This window comes from Perkinsus marinus, assembly GCF_000006405.1.
Source record: "Perkinsus marinus ATCC 50983 genomic scaffold scf_1104296973856, whole genome shotgun sequence".
Taxonomy (NCBI): Eukaryota; Perkinsozoa; order Perkinsida; family Perkinsidae; genus Perkinsus; species Perkinsus marinus.
The window spans coordinates 121,784-137,757 of record NW_003201290.1 but is presented as its reverse complement, the minus strand read 5'-3'; the positions used below and the strand labels follow the sequence as shown (position 1 = coordinate 137,757).

Here is a 15,974-nt window from a genome sequence, read left to right as displayed (position 1 = left end):
TCTCTCGTGAGACCACGAGTAGTCCTCACAAGGTAGTTCATTCGTTGAGCTAGCGCATGCTGCTCGTATTTTGAGTCACTGTCACATTGATATTTCTTTCTACTCTTCTTCGGTGATCTCCAGGGAAGGTCACCAGGAGACTTCGGTCGTGGTCGCTGTTGCTCATGTTGCATTTCGTATCCTTCAGTCACATCTTCTAGTTTCCCATCAATGTTGCCAACCCTAACTAGAGGCAATAGCTGCTATACTCTAATACGCCGTGGTGTATTACCAATGGCTAATGCTGCTATGTTTTCTACCCTCCACAGGAACCCCCGAGTCTTCGTCCCTAGAGGCCTGCAAGTTCGCCATCTCAACTTACATGAGCATCAATCGCTCAACGTTTTCAAGAAATATGGTGTCTGTGTACCGCATGGGTACTATGCTAAGACTCCGGAAGAGGCTGAACAGTTTGCCAAGGCATTGGGTGGTGGAGACGTGGTCGTAAAGGCTCAGGTAGGCGTTAAGATCAAAGTAGACCCTCTATGGGTTGTCTCTCTGTTCAGGTGCTCGCTGGTGGTCGGGGTCGTGGTCACTTCAAGGAAAATGGCTTCCAAGGAGGTGTTCATATCGTCAAGAATCCTATCGAGGCTAAAGATTTGGCCTCCAAAATGATAGGCAACACCCTTGTGACCAAGCAAACTGGGGAGGCTGGTAAAATCTGTAACGGCGTCTTCCTTTCCGAGAGGTTCCAGATAGCCTCAGAGAAGTACTTTGCCATTCTTATGGATCGTTCCTTTGGTGGACCAGTCATGGTTGGGTCGAAGTATGGTGGGATGAGTATAGAGGATGTTGCCGCTGAACACCCCGAGGCGATCATCAAGATTCCTGTTGACATCAATAGTGGTATTTCTGATGGTGAGGCCAGAGAGATGGCCGAGAAGATCGACTTCGAGGGTGAGATCGTCGACGAAGCTGTCATTGCCATCAAGGCTCTCTACGAGACATTCCGTCAGTCGGATTGTACTATGGTCGAGATCAATCCCCTCGCTGAGACCAAAGATGGCCGTGTTATGGTATGCGATGCTAAAGTCAATTTTGATGACAATGCTCAGTTCCGTCAGAAGGATATTTTTTCACAGAGGGATATTACCCAGGAGGACCCCAGAGAAGTAGCAGCCTCCAAATGGGATCTCAACTACATTGGTTTGGATGGCAACATTGGGTGCATGGTCAATGGTGCTGGCCTCGCCATGGCTACCATGGATCTCCTTTCTCTCAAGGGAGGTAGTCCTGCCAACTTCCTGGATGTCGGTGGTGCTGCGGAAACTGATCAAGTCAGAGCCGCGTTCGAGATTCTGGAGAAGGACCCCAAGGTGAAGAGTATTTTGGTGAATATCTTTGGTGGTATCATGAGATGTGATGTCATCGCTCAAGGCGTCGTTCAAGCGATGAGTGAACTGAACATGGAAAAGCCTATTGTCATCCGTCTGGTTGGCACCAACGTGGAGCAAGGCAAGAAGATCATTAAGGATGCGGGACTCAAGGTTTACGCTTTTGATGATCTCAATGAAGCAGCGGCTAAGGCTGTCGAGCTGTCCAATCAATAATCGTTCTATCAGTGGCGGTACCCCAAGCACGGTTGGTCCATTTTTATTATTCATGCCACAGCTCTCATCATATGCTAATATTGGTGCCATTTTACATTGTCTTTTTATTCACTTCGTTTAGTTGATAGTTGGTATTGGGTGGATCAAAGGGCGTAGTTAAGGCTACTTATAATACTTCGAATCTCACAGATGAAAGTGTGGAATTGTTCATCTATCATGACCGGATCACGTCCCTAAGCGAGTGTGGGTCAGGAATAGATTTAATAGCATTTCTAGAGGGTAGTCACGTGCTTTGTTCACGGAGTGTATCATATAATTGTCATTTTGGTGACGATTCCAAATGGTTACAACACAAAACCAATAAACTGTATTGGAAATGCGGCAAGCGTTCGTAATGGGGTTTGCAGAACGATAGGGATCTGTTTCCCATGAGGTTACTATCATAACCGGAATGGTGTATTCCATGAACTCCAAACTCAAAAACATCAGCCATTATCAGCTTTCAGTTCTATCTATCACATGCTCTTCTTATTCGACCAGGGTAACCCAATTACACTTAGTTTGACCACGTTTGTGGCAATACCCAACTTGTCACGAACTGGCTACTGCTACTGCTGCTGTTGCTCTACAGAGGGCAGATAAATATTGTACACTGCCTACTTCTACATATCAGTGTGGGAGAACATACACATGGTTCGCTACATATCTTCGTAACCGTATGGAAATTCTGAGAAAATTCTACCCGAATTCGCATGTAAACTTCCATGGTATGCGAGGACACTCCTTAACTCAGCTGAGGAAAGCGAAAATATATTCCTCCAACACTACTGCATGCGACCAGCCATGGGAAGAAAGCAATGCTTTGGTGGACAACCTCTTTCAACCACACTAAACTGCATAACAAAAGAATCAACAACAAAGTAACATACATATAGTAGATACAATAGTATAGACAGTAAATAGACTACCGCGCATAAGGAGCGGAAGAGTGAGATTTATCACAAGCACTTCTAACTATCAACTTCACTCAGAAACCCGAAGGACCCCTCGCAATTCAAGCTGTGTTTGGTTTCCAGACAGTTCCAGCTCGAGGACCCTGAGTGCCTCTAAAGGGTGTTTCCCTTCTAGCATGTCATTGCTGTCCTTAGCAGAGGCCTGTGGTGACACGCCGAGTGTGATGTGGGGATACAAGTTGCCGCATGGTACGGCTTGTAGGAACTGCACTGGCGCCGCACATACACCCACATCAGAGCACACAGCGAAGGCCGTCGTGAACCCGAACGAGTCACCAATACGTGGCCATAACTGTCGTACCAGGCTCATATTGTAATGATCGAACGCATTGGAGCTGTCCACATAGAGCAAAGTAACGTGGAACTCATCCTTAGGCACGATTCCTTTCGTCGCCATATACCCCCAACCCTTCCCCACAGCTCTTCTGAGTAATCGTTGAGACTCTCTAGTTAATTCAAGCTGGAACATACTGCGGCCAACCAATGACAGTAGGTTTTCACCACTACCAGTAGTAGTGCCGGACCAGGAGGTATGCTGCTGCGGTCGATAACACTCACTAGGAGGACGCCGACGAGGCTGTCCTCCTTTCCCTGTACCGACAGGTACTATATTCTTCTCGATCTTAGCGACCTCCCGCATCGCCACAGTTATTTCCTCTTCAGAAAACTCGTCCCCTTTCCCAAGTACCTCCAGAGTTCTCTCCACCATTTCCCTCCGAGGCAAGGTCACATCGATATCGCAGAGCTTGGACACCGAGAACTGCGCCAACTCCTCCTTGCTGATAGGCTCAGCTTGGGAAGCCGTGGAGCCCAGGATGAAGTCAATGTCAGCGTACCGGTCAATCGACTGAACCGATCACATGAAAAAATTTCTCACATAGCATAACCCACCTTATGTTTTCCATGCCGATTCCGCACATTCTTCGCGCATACGTCGAAGTACTTCCTTCCCTTGATTGGGTCGAATGGTGACACGTCCTCCTCTCCTGTACTACCCGCTGTATCACCAGGATGCGACCATTGTAAATAAATGATCTCAGGATACTCCCCATCACAAGGACATATAGCGTTGTAGATATCAGACCTGATGAAAGTTAGTCCCTCCGAAGTCACTGGCAGTTGTCTTCACTGACCTATGCCTCAGCTGCGTATTAATTCTATCCACCATAACGTATTCAGGATCACCATAATACGTGCACTCCGAGAGCTTCTCCAGAAACTTCCCTTTAGCATTCCCACCACCCTTGCTAGCCGTACGGAACTCATCCTGATTCAACCATATCCCCTTCAGCAGTAGAGCGACGGTCCGCATGGTAGTGCCTAATACCCCACCTCGACGTCCCACAGGCTCCTACACTACTACTTTTTCCACTCCCCTGCAGGCCTCTAGATACCACAACAACCTGCTTTCGCCTTTTACACTTCTTACTTCCCCTTTGCTCTGACAGACCCCTCGGGGATACCGCATTTGCTGCCTGTCCATGGTCCGGACTAGAGCACGGCAATACACACCCTTGCACCATGTGGTCAGGTGAGACGTCGCTCATTATGGACACCGAGCCACTACTGCTACTGCTACTTGATGATGTTGATACCGCCCTTCTCCTCGCTATCCCTTCCTTGTCATTCACATTCGACATGGCTGCGCCCACGTTTCGCAGAGAGAAATCAAAAGAACAAAATACAAGCCTGATATAGCAATACCAAACACACAACTTGTCGCCGTCACATTGATGATATCAACACTACCCCTCGCCGACCATGGTATTAAAAGTAGAAGCATTGGCATGCTACATAGGAAAGCATTGTCGTCAATAGCATGACATTTACACGCCCCCGACAGAGTAACTGAAGTAGCTACTATCTTCAACCATCAGAGTGAGAAACCGCAGTAGCAGATGTCGGTCGCGGGTATTCGCCCGTGGGAGCAACCCAGAGGTCCTCTCTAAGTAGTTCACCCCAACGAGTATGTCCAGACTATCCATCTCACTCTCTATACCACTCATCGCTATATTCGTCCGCAGCTCCATAAGATCTGCCACTTCCACCTGGTCTATAAGGATCAACTCGGACCCCCCTCGGCCAATGTGGACTCCTACGAAGGGCTGGCGTCTCCGAACCGGTCCGATAACTCCATCCGGATGTAACAAAGAGGGCATTGTATAGCACTCTACCGGCAACTGATCCCACAGTGACGGAAAAAGCTCATCCTCATCAAGAGTGGAGCGTGGCCGCATGCTATCAAATGGCTTCACAAAGGGCACCTAGGATAGACCCGTCTGAACTGTGACGACATTTGATATCAGGGGTGGAGAACATGCACTACTCAACTACTCGGATATGTACCAACGAGAAAACTGGGGGAAGTTTTGTAGGTTTTCATACACTCCTACTCTAAGTCGTGTGTGAATTCTCGCAGTGCGGTGAGGAAACTCCTGAACTCAGCTGAGAAAACCAAACGTATATTCCGACGTGATAGCCGACATTCCCACCACTACTTGTTCTTCCTCAGAGTGCCCCCTTGGTGAGGTAATTGCGTACTGGGAGCCTAAAGACTCCGGCCCGCTTCCACTCTTGAGATCATCCATAACAACTGTATGTGGAAGGTAAAGTACGGTACGATAGCGGCTGCTCTACATTGCTACCAATCAGCCGTATCTTGCTTCCGATGGTGATGGTGATACATTGTGTTCTTGTATCACCAACACGCCATCACGCTCATCCATGATCGTCGGGAGGTACGGTTTCTCCAATTTAGAGGGACGAAGGTGTGTGATACACTCCATGACGAAGTCCCATGATACCACACTTCCTCCAATTCATTGCAAGCTAATGCGCCCTCAGGCAATGCCGACTGGCCTGTTGATATCGATACCGCCATCAGGACCAGGAGCAAGAGGCAGTCAGCGCTGGCACACCAAGAATGCAAGGAAACCCGAATGCAGCTGAGGCGTTAGGCATCTATCGAGCGCCATATGCATGGTAACTCCTGATAATACGCCTACCCATAACTCGGTTAGGGTCTCCAGTCAGCCTGCAGTTGATCTACCTTCTCTGTAAAGCCCTCGTCGAGCTCCCTCCAACGCTGTATGAACGCTTCACATATCCATATTGTGCACTGAGGTAACGTCAAACGCAGAATCGGCTACATAGGGGAAAGCCGTATTGGTTTTGACTTGGTACTCACTAGAGGTGGTCAAAGTGTCCCCAGTTGATTTCAGTGACCAACATCAGCCTCCTCAACCACACATCGTATGCCCTCTTCGCGACAGCAAGAAGGATGGCATCCCACGCCAGCCCTCACTTCGTTGAGGGCCGTGACCGAACAGCGGCTTCATGACACTCCCGCCTGCAGGAACACCCATAAGAAATCCTTTGTGATGATCTGGGCGCTGGAGGGCTTTCAAATGGCACCTTTGTTGCCGCGAAATTACGAAGGATGGATCCTTTGTTACGCCACCCTGTACAACATGAGCCGGCGAATTCCGTGGCGAGTGACTGTCACTGAGTGATGTAAGTTTTCTGGAAAAACTCGATGGCGAGGAGCCTAGACTGATTGCATCATCATCCTGCCCACATCTACAGTGACGCTGCCCTCCACCGCTTCCTTCTCCTCCTCCGTGTTTTCCCCCCTTAACCTCTTTCCCTCCTAATGTCTGTAACTAGGTCTCCTGCTTTCGACGCTGCATTGCACGTTATCAAAGGAGCTGTTTGCACGGTAATGCAGAAGGATTGGGGAAAGGGCAGAGAACAGTCGATGTGGCCTCAGGTTTTACGCATTCCTACTGGCCGGACTACTGAAAGAGTATCCCCACATCTAGGTGGTGGTAAGCTCACTCTGAACTCGATCAAGGTACTACTACGTCCTTGCGGTCAGCTGTTAATACCTTTTTTCAGGAAGAGCCCACGGAGGAGCAGAAGGAGTTGATAGCCACGAACGTTTACAACAAGGTGGAGGAAAATGCGCCTTTCAAAGTAGGCCATCTTGCAATGTAGTTTTCTCCAGTCACTTTAGTCAGGTTTTCACTGGAGTTCCTCGTGACCTTGCTGAGAGGAAATACTTCGACACCATGTACGACAGCTTCAAAGTCCCCGAGTCGGTGAAAGAGCTGCGGTTGGTGTACTTGGAACAGTGGAATCTCAACTGCAATGTAATGCTAGATGGAAGCGGTTCCGGTGTAAACCTACTCCTCGGTAGGTCCATCCTATCATCAAGTCGACTGGTCTCTTGGGCGAGGTGAATCTGACGCATTGGAAGTATTCTGCCAAGAAGGCCACCTTGGAGATTTCCTTCACTGGTGGGCACAGCATCCGTTGCGATTCATCATTGACGTTTCCTCAGTGGAACCTAGTTGTGATGTTTTCGAGATGGCAGAGGAGGACGGTAATGTTGAGGATCTTCCTTCGCTTGATATCGCGGTGCCCTACGTTCCTGATGGTACTATCACTTATCATTTCAAGGGCGTAATAGTCGTTACTCTCGCAGAACAACTTGACCAAAATAGAGTTTTGGGAGTATCGAACTGTCAGAAGGTCACCCCTTGGGAGGTTGAGGGCAGCGATGAGGTACTATCACTCAAATTTAGGTGGCCATGATAGGATTTTTCTGTAGGGTATCGACTACGATAAGCTGATCCGTGATTTTGGCTGCTCACCGATTGACCAGAAACTCATTGACAGGATGGAGAAGTTGACTGGGAAGAAGGCACATCGCTTCCTTAGAAGAGGGCTCTTCTTCTCCCACCGGGACTTGGGTATTTTACTCGATAAATATGAGAGAGGTATTAATAAAGTCGGCTATACTGCTTCTCTGCAGTGAGACCCCTTAGGTATCCCCTTCTACCTCTACACTGGTCGTGGCCCCTCTTCTGAGTCCCTTCATCTCGGACATTTGGTCCCTTTCCAATTCACCAAGTGGTTGCAGGTGAGCTCCAATCTGATATCGCGGGCCGCATTAGTCTGTACCCAACAGGATACCTTCGACGTCCCACTGGTTATCCAACTGACTGATGATGAGAAGTTCTTCTTTAAAGACTATCTGGTGAGTTCCGCGAGTTGATTTCTGCGAACCAAGCAATGCGAGTGGACAACACTCCTTGGCGGGACAATTTAAAAGCCTTAAACTGATCCTTCATGGGCTGTTATTATGCATCGATGCGAATCTAAACAAGCCGTGTTGTCGGCTGTGGACTTCAAACTCACAAACATCCAACAGTTATACATATAGAGATTTCCGAGAATGAAAGTTTAGGGAATGCTTCTGAAACATTGACGATCGATTCATATTGTTGTCATGTTGCAATTACTCGAAGTTGACTCTCGAACTATCAAGATATTCGCATAACTGTAGTCACTTGAAGAAGCTCATCGATTGGCCTATGAGAATGCCAAGGACATTATCGCTTGCGGCTTCGACATGGACAAGACCTTCATCTTCTCCGACTTGGACTATATGGGAACTATGTAATATCGAAAAACGCATAGTAGTGCTGTCATTCGATAAGTAGGTACCCGAATGTGTGTAAAATTCAAAAGCTAGTTACTTATAATCAAGCACGAGGGGCTTTCGGTTTTACGGGTAGGAGAAGACTAAGGCGTAGGAGGGGATAGTATGTGATGATGATTATGGCAGGTTCCGATAGTGTTGGTAAGTCTAGTTTCTGTGCTATTCAAGCTAGTCCTTCCTTCTCTACAACTTTCCCATCCATCTTTGGTGACCGTAAAGACATCATGTGCCTCATCCCCCAGGCCATTGACCAAGACCCCTATTTTCGGGTTACTAGGTAGGTTTGTGGTGCTAGTTAGTTGGTGGAGAGATCTGGTAGGGATGTGGCACCTCGAATGGGTATGCTTAAGCCGGCGCTTATTCACTCGAAGTTCTTCCCGGCCTTGCGAGGCCACAAGACGAAGATGAGTGGTAGCGTTGGAAATACTACCATTATGGTCACTGATAGCAAGAAGGAGGTACTATGGAGAGCTGGGGAGTGTGAGAGTACTATCACTAATGCAGATTAAAAATAAGATTATGAAGTATTGTTTCTCTGGTGGACAAGACTCAGCTGAGGAGCAGAGGAAGTATGGTGCCAATCTTGAGGTTGATGTGGCCTATGAGTATCTTCGGTGAGTTCTCCGGGCCTACTTTGAATCTTACAACAAGCAACCTAAAGATACGTTATGGAGGATGATGAGAAGTTCAAGCAAATAGGGGAGGATTATTCTTCCGGAAAGTTGCTCACGGGAGAGGTACTAAGAAGGCTCTGGTCACGGGTTGGGGTATTGCTGCCGTACCAGGTGAAGAACATTTTGGTGGAGGAGCTGGTGAACTTGACTAAGGCTCACCAAGAGGCTCGGGCTAAGGTGACTGATGATGTGGTGAGGGAGTTCATGAACCCAAACCGGTAATATCAGTAGTAGTGAAGGGAGAGAGGATCGTCTTGGTGGTGCCTTAGGCCATCTCTAGCCAAATTCAAGTCTATTGGTAAGGATCGCAAGGTCAGCCATAGTCACTGAGTTTCTGCCGATATCACTGCGCGACAGAGGTATTATGCAGCGTTCTGGATACGCCTCTTGTGGACGTCTTATTCATTGTCAATGTGTTGAGTTGTAGTAGTATTATGTAGGTGAGTATTCGAAGCTAGTTTTTCTGCATGGTATGAGGGGTGTATCGCCATTAAGATTGTCCAGTCTGTTTATACTGTTATCGTTGAGCTGCTGTTGGTTACAGCTGTCTCATGCAGCTGAGGAAGGTGGCAAGCAGGAGTTGTATGCCCGTCCAGCAGGAGGCACCGTAGATCAGCGTACTGATGAAATACCCACTTATAGTGCTGAACCGGTAATAGGGGGGGGGGGGGGGTGTTAAATCGCATACCGATATTCGCTCTGCTCGTGTCGCGGAATTGTGATTGTCTTCTCTCTTTGCAGGTCTTGTCTAAGTACTCAGACATGCGTTCGAATACGAAAATTCCCACGTCAACGGTGAAGGAAGAGACCGTTGAGAAAGGGTATACTGACGGCCATCCTCCTACACCTATGACTGTCACTGCCACGCCCGTCTCGGCGACCTCTGGTATTCCGGGGGCTATTCCTGTAGCTAGGTCGACTAAGGAGGGTTCGGCTAGGGCTACAGCGGCACGAGATGGTGCTGATCATTTGGTGAGTCCGTCGAACCATACGACTACTATCATTGACGAGGTCGCAACGAGTCGTGAGTCTCCTCAAGTGTTGGGGACGAATAGCGGAGCGAGTGGTATCCCTAAGGCAGTATCGACGGCTAAGGGAGAGGGTAATGATGAGGCTGTGTGGGAAGAAGAGGATCGCGTGAGACGGGAAAACGCTGAGAAATTACTTAAGGACGCGCAGGAGCGGTTGAAGAAGGAGAGCGAAGAGAAAGAAGAAGAGGAGGCTAGAATGCGAGAGGAGGAAGAGGACCGGCGCGCGAGGGAAGCATACGATCGAAAGAAGGAGGAGGCTGAACGTAAAGCGCGAGTGGAGGCCGAGTCGAGGAAGGAGGTAGAACGGAAGGAGCGGGAGGAGAAGGAACGGAAGGAGAAGGAGAAGGAGGAAGCTGAGTTGAAAGAGAGAGAAGAGGCGGAGCGGAAGGAGAGAGAGGAGGCTGATCGTAAGAAGAAAGAGGCGGAGCGGAAGGAGAGGGAGGAGGCTGATCGTAAGAAGAAAGAAGCGGAGCGGAAGGAAAAGGAGGAGATTGAACGGAAGGCGAGGGAGGAGGCCGATCGTAAGAAAAGAGAGGCGGAGCGGCAGGAGAGGGAGGAGGCCGACCATAGAAGGGAAGAGGCCGAAAAGAGAGAGAAGGAAGAGGCTGAACGGAAGGAGAGGGAGGAAGCCGATCGTAAGAAGAGAGAGGCTGAACGGAAGAGAAAGGAGGAGGCTGACGGTAAGGAGAAGGAGGAGGCCGAGCGGAAGGATAAGGAGGAGGCAGAAAGGAAGGCGAAGGAGGAGGCCGACCGTGAGGTGGCCGAGCGGAAAACGAGGGAGGAAGCCGATCGTAAGAAGAGAGAGGCGGAGGAGACTGAACGGAATGAGAGGGAGGAGTTTGACCGTAGGAGGCAACAGGCCGAACGGAAGGAGAAGGAAGCCAAGCTGAAGGAAGAGGCTGAGCGAGAGAAGGAGATCGAACGGGAAGGGGGAGAAGTTGTGCGGAATGGGACAGACCTGTATGAGGTGGAGCATGCTAATCCGAGGAAGGAGGCAGAGGAGGAAATAGAGGGAGGATCTCAAGTGGTGAAGGAGGAGGAGGAACATGATGCTACTGAGTCGCCTCTTGCGAATTCTACGAAAGCAGATAGTGAGAGGGGCCGTGTCCAAGACCAGCAGGAACGCGTTGAGGAGGATCAGCTGAAGGATGCAGGAGGTAGAGTTGATATTCCAGCTGAGGTTACCGACCTCAACCAGGACGTAGAAGGAGTGTCGTTCGGTGATATGGTGAAGGATACAGCTACGAGAGCTGCCATGGTGACTAGGGAGTTATGGATGCTCTATGGCGAGCCTGCTAAGGTGGAGGTTCTGCATGCTACGGGCATCGACTCTCCCCTATTGGAAGTCTATGTGGCTTCTAGTCTACTCTTCCTCTCTATCGTATGGGCGCTATTGAAGAGGAGGTCCTTGTCATTGCCTAAGGCTGATGACGGTGTCATTTGGAGGTTCAGAGCTTCCCGTCTTGAGAGACCTGTATGTTCGACTGCTGCGTGCGCGCCAGCTGCTGCTGCTGTGAACACGTCGAGTGGAGGGATAAATGAGGAGCAGTTTATGCAACTCCTACAGCAGGTATTAATTCTGGAGTGATGATGGTGTTGCATATGCACGTGCTCAACAATATGAAATTTCTGAGAAAAAATTCGGATAATTCTCATTGGTTTCTGTACATTTCTGTTCGAATTCGTATATAAACTCCTATAATTAGTGAGGAAACTCCTGAGCTCAGTTGAGGGATATTTTCCAACACTACAGTGATTACCTTGTTGACCAGGTTCAGTACTTGGCACAGATGGCAAATTACACAACACAGAGTCTCCAAACCTTTATGGAAGAATCTCAGGTAGTAGTGGTGACAGTATTTGTGGTGTCACCAGTCGTTTTGGTCATAGGCCAAGTTCAACAGCTTGATATGCGATATAGCGGTGTTGAAGCAAGATCTGGATGAGGTGGACTGTGAACTCCTATCTTCGAGCCAACAGGTAGTCAGAAGTAGCGGTTCCACGGGAACTCCTTAGGCGATTAGTTGTTATACGCATCTCGACGAGCGCGTAGTCAACAGCGGAGTCATGTGGTGATGGGCTCAGGTTATTGAGCACCTCACATGCCGTTCCCTCTCGAATCTGACCCAAGAGGAGCGATCGTCCCTCAATGAGGTCAGCGACCTTAAGAAGATTACATCGCCTAAGGAGGACGGTGATGATCAAAGTGTGGAGGAAAAGGAAAGTAAAACAAACACGGTCAAACTCGAATGCATAACAATAGTAAAATTGTGCTTGTGTGCATTCGGTTTATGTAGTTAGGAATGGCCCTGATAGTGTTGATGGTATACGACCCGTGAAATTGAGAGAGAGGGAGAATCACTATCATTGCGTCGAGGACTAATCAGACTCAGAATATGCCATCGACTTCGGAAATATGCGTATTGCTAGACGGAGGCGCGGTGGTGATGTCGGAAGAAATATCTTGTTCTTGGAACGAACAGAATAGTGCGGGGAGTCATATTTATATCGTTTGCCTCTCTCCTAGTGATTATACATCACTACGGATAGAACTGTGTTGTGATCAGATGAATCTCCACAGTATGCAAATGGTGGTGTGCCAAGCCTTCCGGTGGGAGCTACTGCTGACAGAAGACCGCACACTTTAGCAGACACTTCCATCTCGTCACCAGTGGGGGGTGTTCACCCGCCCGTCGCTTCTGGTGGTCCGGTGTCACCAGTCGCGGAGACGATGAAATCCAGCATCGCCTCTCCTGGCGTCCATGCGGCCTTCACAGGGCCCAACTACTCACCTGATGCTACTCCAAGTCCGCCTCCTGCACCTCATCATGAACAACAACCAAAGACAGAATGGGACGCAAGTCCTAGTGTACAGATTCCAGGAGGTAATCCGAAAGGAAGATCGCTGGTCTCCATGTACGTTCACATGGTTCAGGTCCACTGTCTGTCAGCGCACCTTCGAACGGCGTGCACCCCCCTACTGCTGGGCCGACCGCTTCTGTCGCGGCCCCGAGCCCCCAGAACACATCGAGCCCTGCAGTGTCATCATCCAGCGCTCCGCCGCAGCCGGTGCCAGCGGCGGCTCCTGTTGCGGGATATGATGATCACAAGCCGGATACCACAATGCAGTCTGCTGAGGCGTCACCATTGGCGTCACCGCCGAGCAATGGGGTTCCCGCGGCTTTCGCTCAACCGGCCCGGTTCCGCCCAGCACCAAAGAGAATGCCTCAGGCACGGAGACAACGACCTCATCCAGTTCAGGGAGCAACAGGTAGGGAAGCCGAATTATCTAAGACCTAATCTGGGGCGTCGCTTGGGTTATTCTTCTGTTGGTGTTGCACTTCCCTTTGAACAGATCCTTTCGCGTCATTGATGCAAGTGACGGGTACCGCTGGAGGCCCTGCCAGGGTACAGAACAAGGCGTATAGTGGTCCACCACCACCACAGTAGAAGCCGATACCGTCTGATGGCGCTGGGGATGTATGTTGAATGGAGGCGTTAATGAAGGTCTCTGCTAGCCGCACTGAGCCACGTGTGGCCAGCTGTGCTGGTTGCCGTATCGTCTTCAGTGATATAGCCGATGACAACATTCCTGTTTTACCCTTTTGAAAAAGTGTGGGGACTTGTGTCGTCAGTTACGGGAGGGTTATATCTCCGAGCATCGGTTTTTGTATGAACTCCTCATCCTCGAATTCTCAGCTAACACCAGACCGATCGCCCATCGATGTCGATCGCAGTTCTAGGAGCACGCCTTTTGGGAGACTCCATGGTCTCAAGCGGTCATGTAGTGGCAACCGTGATAAGCGGCATATGACAAGCCCGAGGCGTAACGAGGATAGATACGGAAGGTCTCCTGGTATCAGTAATATACTGTGTATTCACATCGGCACTGAGTGGTGATTTCAGCCAACTCGATAGGGTCACATGTGGATGGGGATTCGTCGAACTCCCTTGGTACTACAATAGCAGCAGCGACTCCATCGTTGAAGGTTTGGGCTCGGGACTGGAGTCGTGCTGGTGACCACGGACGGATGCGTGATCCGTTGTCGAGGTGGTAGAGGCGGTAGACAGTCGTTGTGGTGAAATGGTGATGGCAGATTGCAGAATCATGACTACTACTATAACTCCTATGGAAAGCTGGAGATACACCAAGAGATGCTGGGCGACCAAGTTCGCACCGACGCCTATCGTAGGGCTATACTCGATAACGCCCATCTGTTCCAAGGCAAGACGGTAGTACAGGACGAAGGCTCTGGCTCATGGGCTTGATGGTGTCATGGCTAGGTATTAGACGTCGGTAGTGGTACCGGCATCCTGAGCATGTTCGCTGCACAAGCTGGAGCTGAGCACGTGTATGATGATGATGACGGGCACTGCTAGTAGTGGTGTATGGGAGTTCATTCAGATACGGTGTGGAATGCTCGGAGATTGTCGAAGTGGCTAGGGCTGTCGCAGCTGCTAATGGATTCGGTGATAGGATAACGTAACTCTTTGCAGCTTATTCGATGACTCATGAGAACTCTATGTGTCAGTGTTGGAATATATGGTCGCTTTCCTCGGCTGAGCTTAGGAATTCCCTCACTTACTATAGAGGTTCGTATGCGAATTTGGGTAGAAGTGTACAGAAATCAATAAGAAATTCCTCAAATTTCTCAAGAATTTTCATATTGTCGTCACCGACACATGTAGTTGACCGTGTGCATTATCTTCCATACTGCTGTAGGTATATAGAGGGCGAAGTCGAGGAGGTTCAGTTGCCCGTTGATAAGGTTGATATCATCGTATCGGAGTGGATGGGTTATTGCCTGCTGTATGAGGCTATGCTTGATTCAGTATAACTGTCATTGCTACTACTGCTACCATACTGGCGGCTCAGGTCCTTTATGCTCGTGACAAGTGGCTTACGTCAGAAGGGTTCATGCTTCCCGACCGAGCTTATCTCTATGTAGCGGGTATCAGTGCGTGGGAAGATGTCGACCTTCGCAATCACTCTTGGGACAATATGGGTGGAATCCGGATGAGCTGTGTGAGGGAGGAGCTTTCCACGGAACCGGTGGTTGTGAGTTTATCGATTATCCACCACTGAATACCACTCCTTTTCCAATTCAGACCGACCTTGCGGTGGATAAGGTCTGTACCTCTACTGCCTGTGCGTTGGAATTGGATCTATCCTCCTGTACATCGGCAGACTTAGCGTTCGTTGCCCAGATCCGACTACCCTCTATACGACGAGACATAGTCACAGGGCTCGTAATGATCCCCCCGTTGATCCCTGTGTACGCATGATGCAGGTTCTATGGTTTGACGTTTCTTTTACCTTCGGCTATGACCCTAGTGCTATGACGTGTAGTATGTCCACAGGACCAGACAGTACCCCTACTCACTGGCGGCAGACAGTCCTCTACTTCGATCACTTCTCTCCACTAGCACATGGGGAGTACGGGTCTAAAGGTACATAGCTATTGGCTTGTCTCTCCTCCCTTTGCAACGGCTACTTCTTAGATGTGCTACTGTGTACGTTGGGAATGCGCAAGTCGCCGCGGAACCCTCGAGACCTTGATATCAAAGTTGTTTATGGCTCTGTCGCCTCAGCTGGAGAGGGTAGGCTTGGTGCGACGGCAAGCTGTGCTTCAGAATACACCAAGATGTACAGGATGCGTTGATAAACGACAGCAGCAGCTCTCGATAGCTCATCCACACTACGTTTCTATTGTGCTTGTGGTTGTCGAGGAGGTTTGTGTTGATATTCTGCCTTTGTGGCATGCATGGTATCCTTTTATTTATTAACGGAAAGTAGGAGCCGGGGGTTCACTATGCTTAGCGCAATCTTCCACACACTCTGGCACTGCCCATCCAGAAGATCTGAGTATTCTCCCGCGGGTTGAGCGTCATGAAGGAATGCTGGGGCGGGTGCGTCGTGTGGCTGGCTATTTGAGGGAGTGGTGTGGTATTGGAAGTTAATCTAGTTGTTGCCAGGATTTGCCTGGGAATTTACTTCTATGAACGAGATGAGATGGCTTTAGACTCAGCTCATGGGATGAAAAAGCGGTACCTTCTGCGACTATCCTGTAGCTCCTATTGGGCGGCCTTGCTACCGACGATCCTAGACTCAGCGTTACGATGAGACGGGTCTGACTCCTATCCTGCACCAATTCTCTTGC

The 15,974-nt window shown here is 49.5% G+C and overlaps 5 protein-coding genes across 5 annotated transcripts; 4 read left to right on the top strand and 1 right to left on the bottom strand.

The window, feature by feature from the left end:
- Positions 1 to 236: 236 nt before the first annotated feature.
- Pmar_PMAR027263 (conserved hypothetical protein) lies at positions 237 to 1,589 on the top strand (the record flags this gene model as incomplete). The annotated part of the gene is made up of 2 exons (XM_002766015.1): positions 237 to 495; positions 546 to 1,589. Exons 1-2 carry the CDS (start codon positions 274 to 276, stop codon positions 1,587 to 1,589), a joined length of 1,266 nt encoding a protein of 421 aa, XP_002766061.1. The 5' UTR covers positions 237 to 273.
- Positions 1,590 to 2,523: 934 nt separating this feature from the next.
- Pmar_PMAR027262 (hypothetical protein) lies at positions 2,524 to 4,281 on the bottom strand. The gene is made up of 4 exons (XM_002766014.1): positions 3,966 to 4,281; positions 3,736 to 3,922; positions 3,494 to 3,686; positions 2,524 to 3,449 (listed from the first exon to the last, which is right to left on the bottom strand). Exons 1-4 carry the CDS (start codon positions 4,240 to 4,242, stop codon positions 2,613 to 2,615), a joined length of 1,494 nt encoding a protein of 497 aa, XP_002766060.1. The 5' UTR covers positions 4,243 to 4,281; the 3' UTR covers positions 2,524 to 2,612.
- A 1,959-nt stretch (positions 4,282 to 6,240) lies between these two features.
- Pmar_PMAR027261 (IFP53, putative) lies at positions 6,241 to 11,401 on the top strand (the record flags this gene model as incomplete). The annotated part of the gene is made up of 20 exons (XM_002766013.1): positions 6,241 to 6,320; positions 6,372 to 6,455; positions 6,500 to 6,577; positions 6,622 to 6,753; positions 6,801 to 6,900; positions 6,945 to 7,040; positions 7,089 to 7,168; positions 7,215 to 7,383; positions 7,432 to 7,526; positions 7,575 to 7,643; positions 7,953 to 8,065; positions 8,110 to 8,180; positions 8,235 to 8,385; positions 8,428 to 8,566; positions 8,613 to 8,722; positions 8,770 to 8,845; positions 8,894 to 9,000; positions 9,052 to 9,094; positions 9,327 to 9,434; positions 9,524 to 11,401. The coding sequence occupies exons 1-20, from the start codon at positions 6,255 to 6,257 to the stop codon at positions 11,399 to 11,401; spliced, it is 3,765 nt and encodes a 1,254-aa protein (XP_002766059.1). The 5' UTR covers positions 6,241 to 6,254.
- A 1,021-nt stretch (positions 11,402 to 12,422) lies between these two features.
- Pmar_PMAR027260 (merozoite surface antigen, putative) lies at positions 12,423 to 13,392 on the top strand (the record flags this gene model as incomplete). Its single annotated transcript, XM_002766012.1, has 3 exons — positions 12,423 to 12,698; positions 12,749 to 13,084; positions 13,169 to 13,392. Coding segments are annotated over 3 exons (705 nt in total), but the record flags the coding sequence as incomplete, so codon positions are not given.
- Positions 13,393 to 13,844: 452 nt separating this feature from the next.
- On the top strand, positions 13,845 to 15,476 carry Pmar_PMAR027259 (protein arginine methyltransferase, putative; the record flags this gene model as incomplete). The annotated part of the gene is made up of 10 exons (XM_002766011.1): positions 13,845 to 13,864; positions 13,911 to 14,046; positions 14,098 to 14,165; positions 14,219 to 14,296; positions 14,537 to 14,645; positions 14,690 to 14,872; positions 14,923 to 15,063; positions 15,105 to 15,264; positions 15,316 to 15,414; positions 15,448 to 15,476. The coding sequence occupies 10 exons, from the start codon at positions 13,845 to 13,847 to the stop codon at positions 15,474 to 15,476; spliced, it is 1,023 nt and encodes a 340-aa protein (XP_002766057.1).
- Between the last annotated feature and the right edge of the window lie 498 nt (positions 15,477 to 15,974).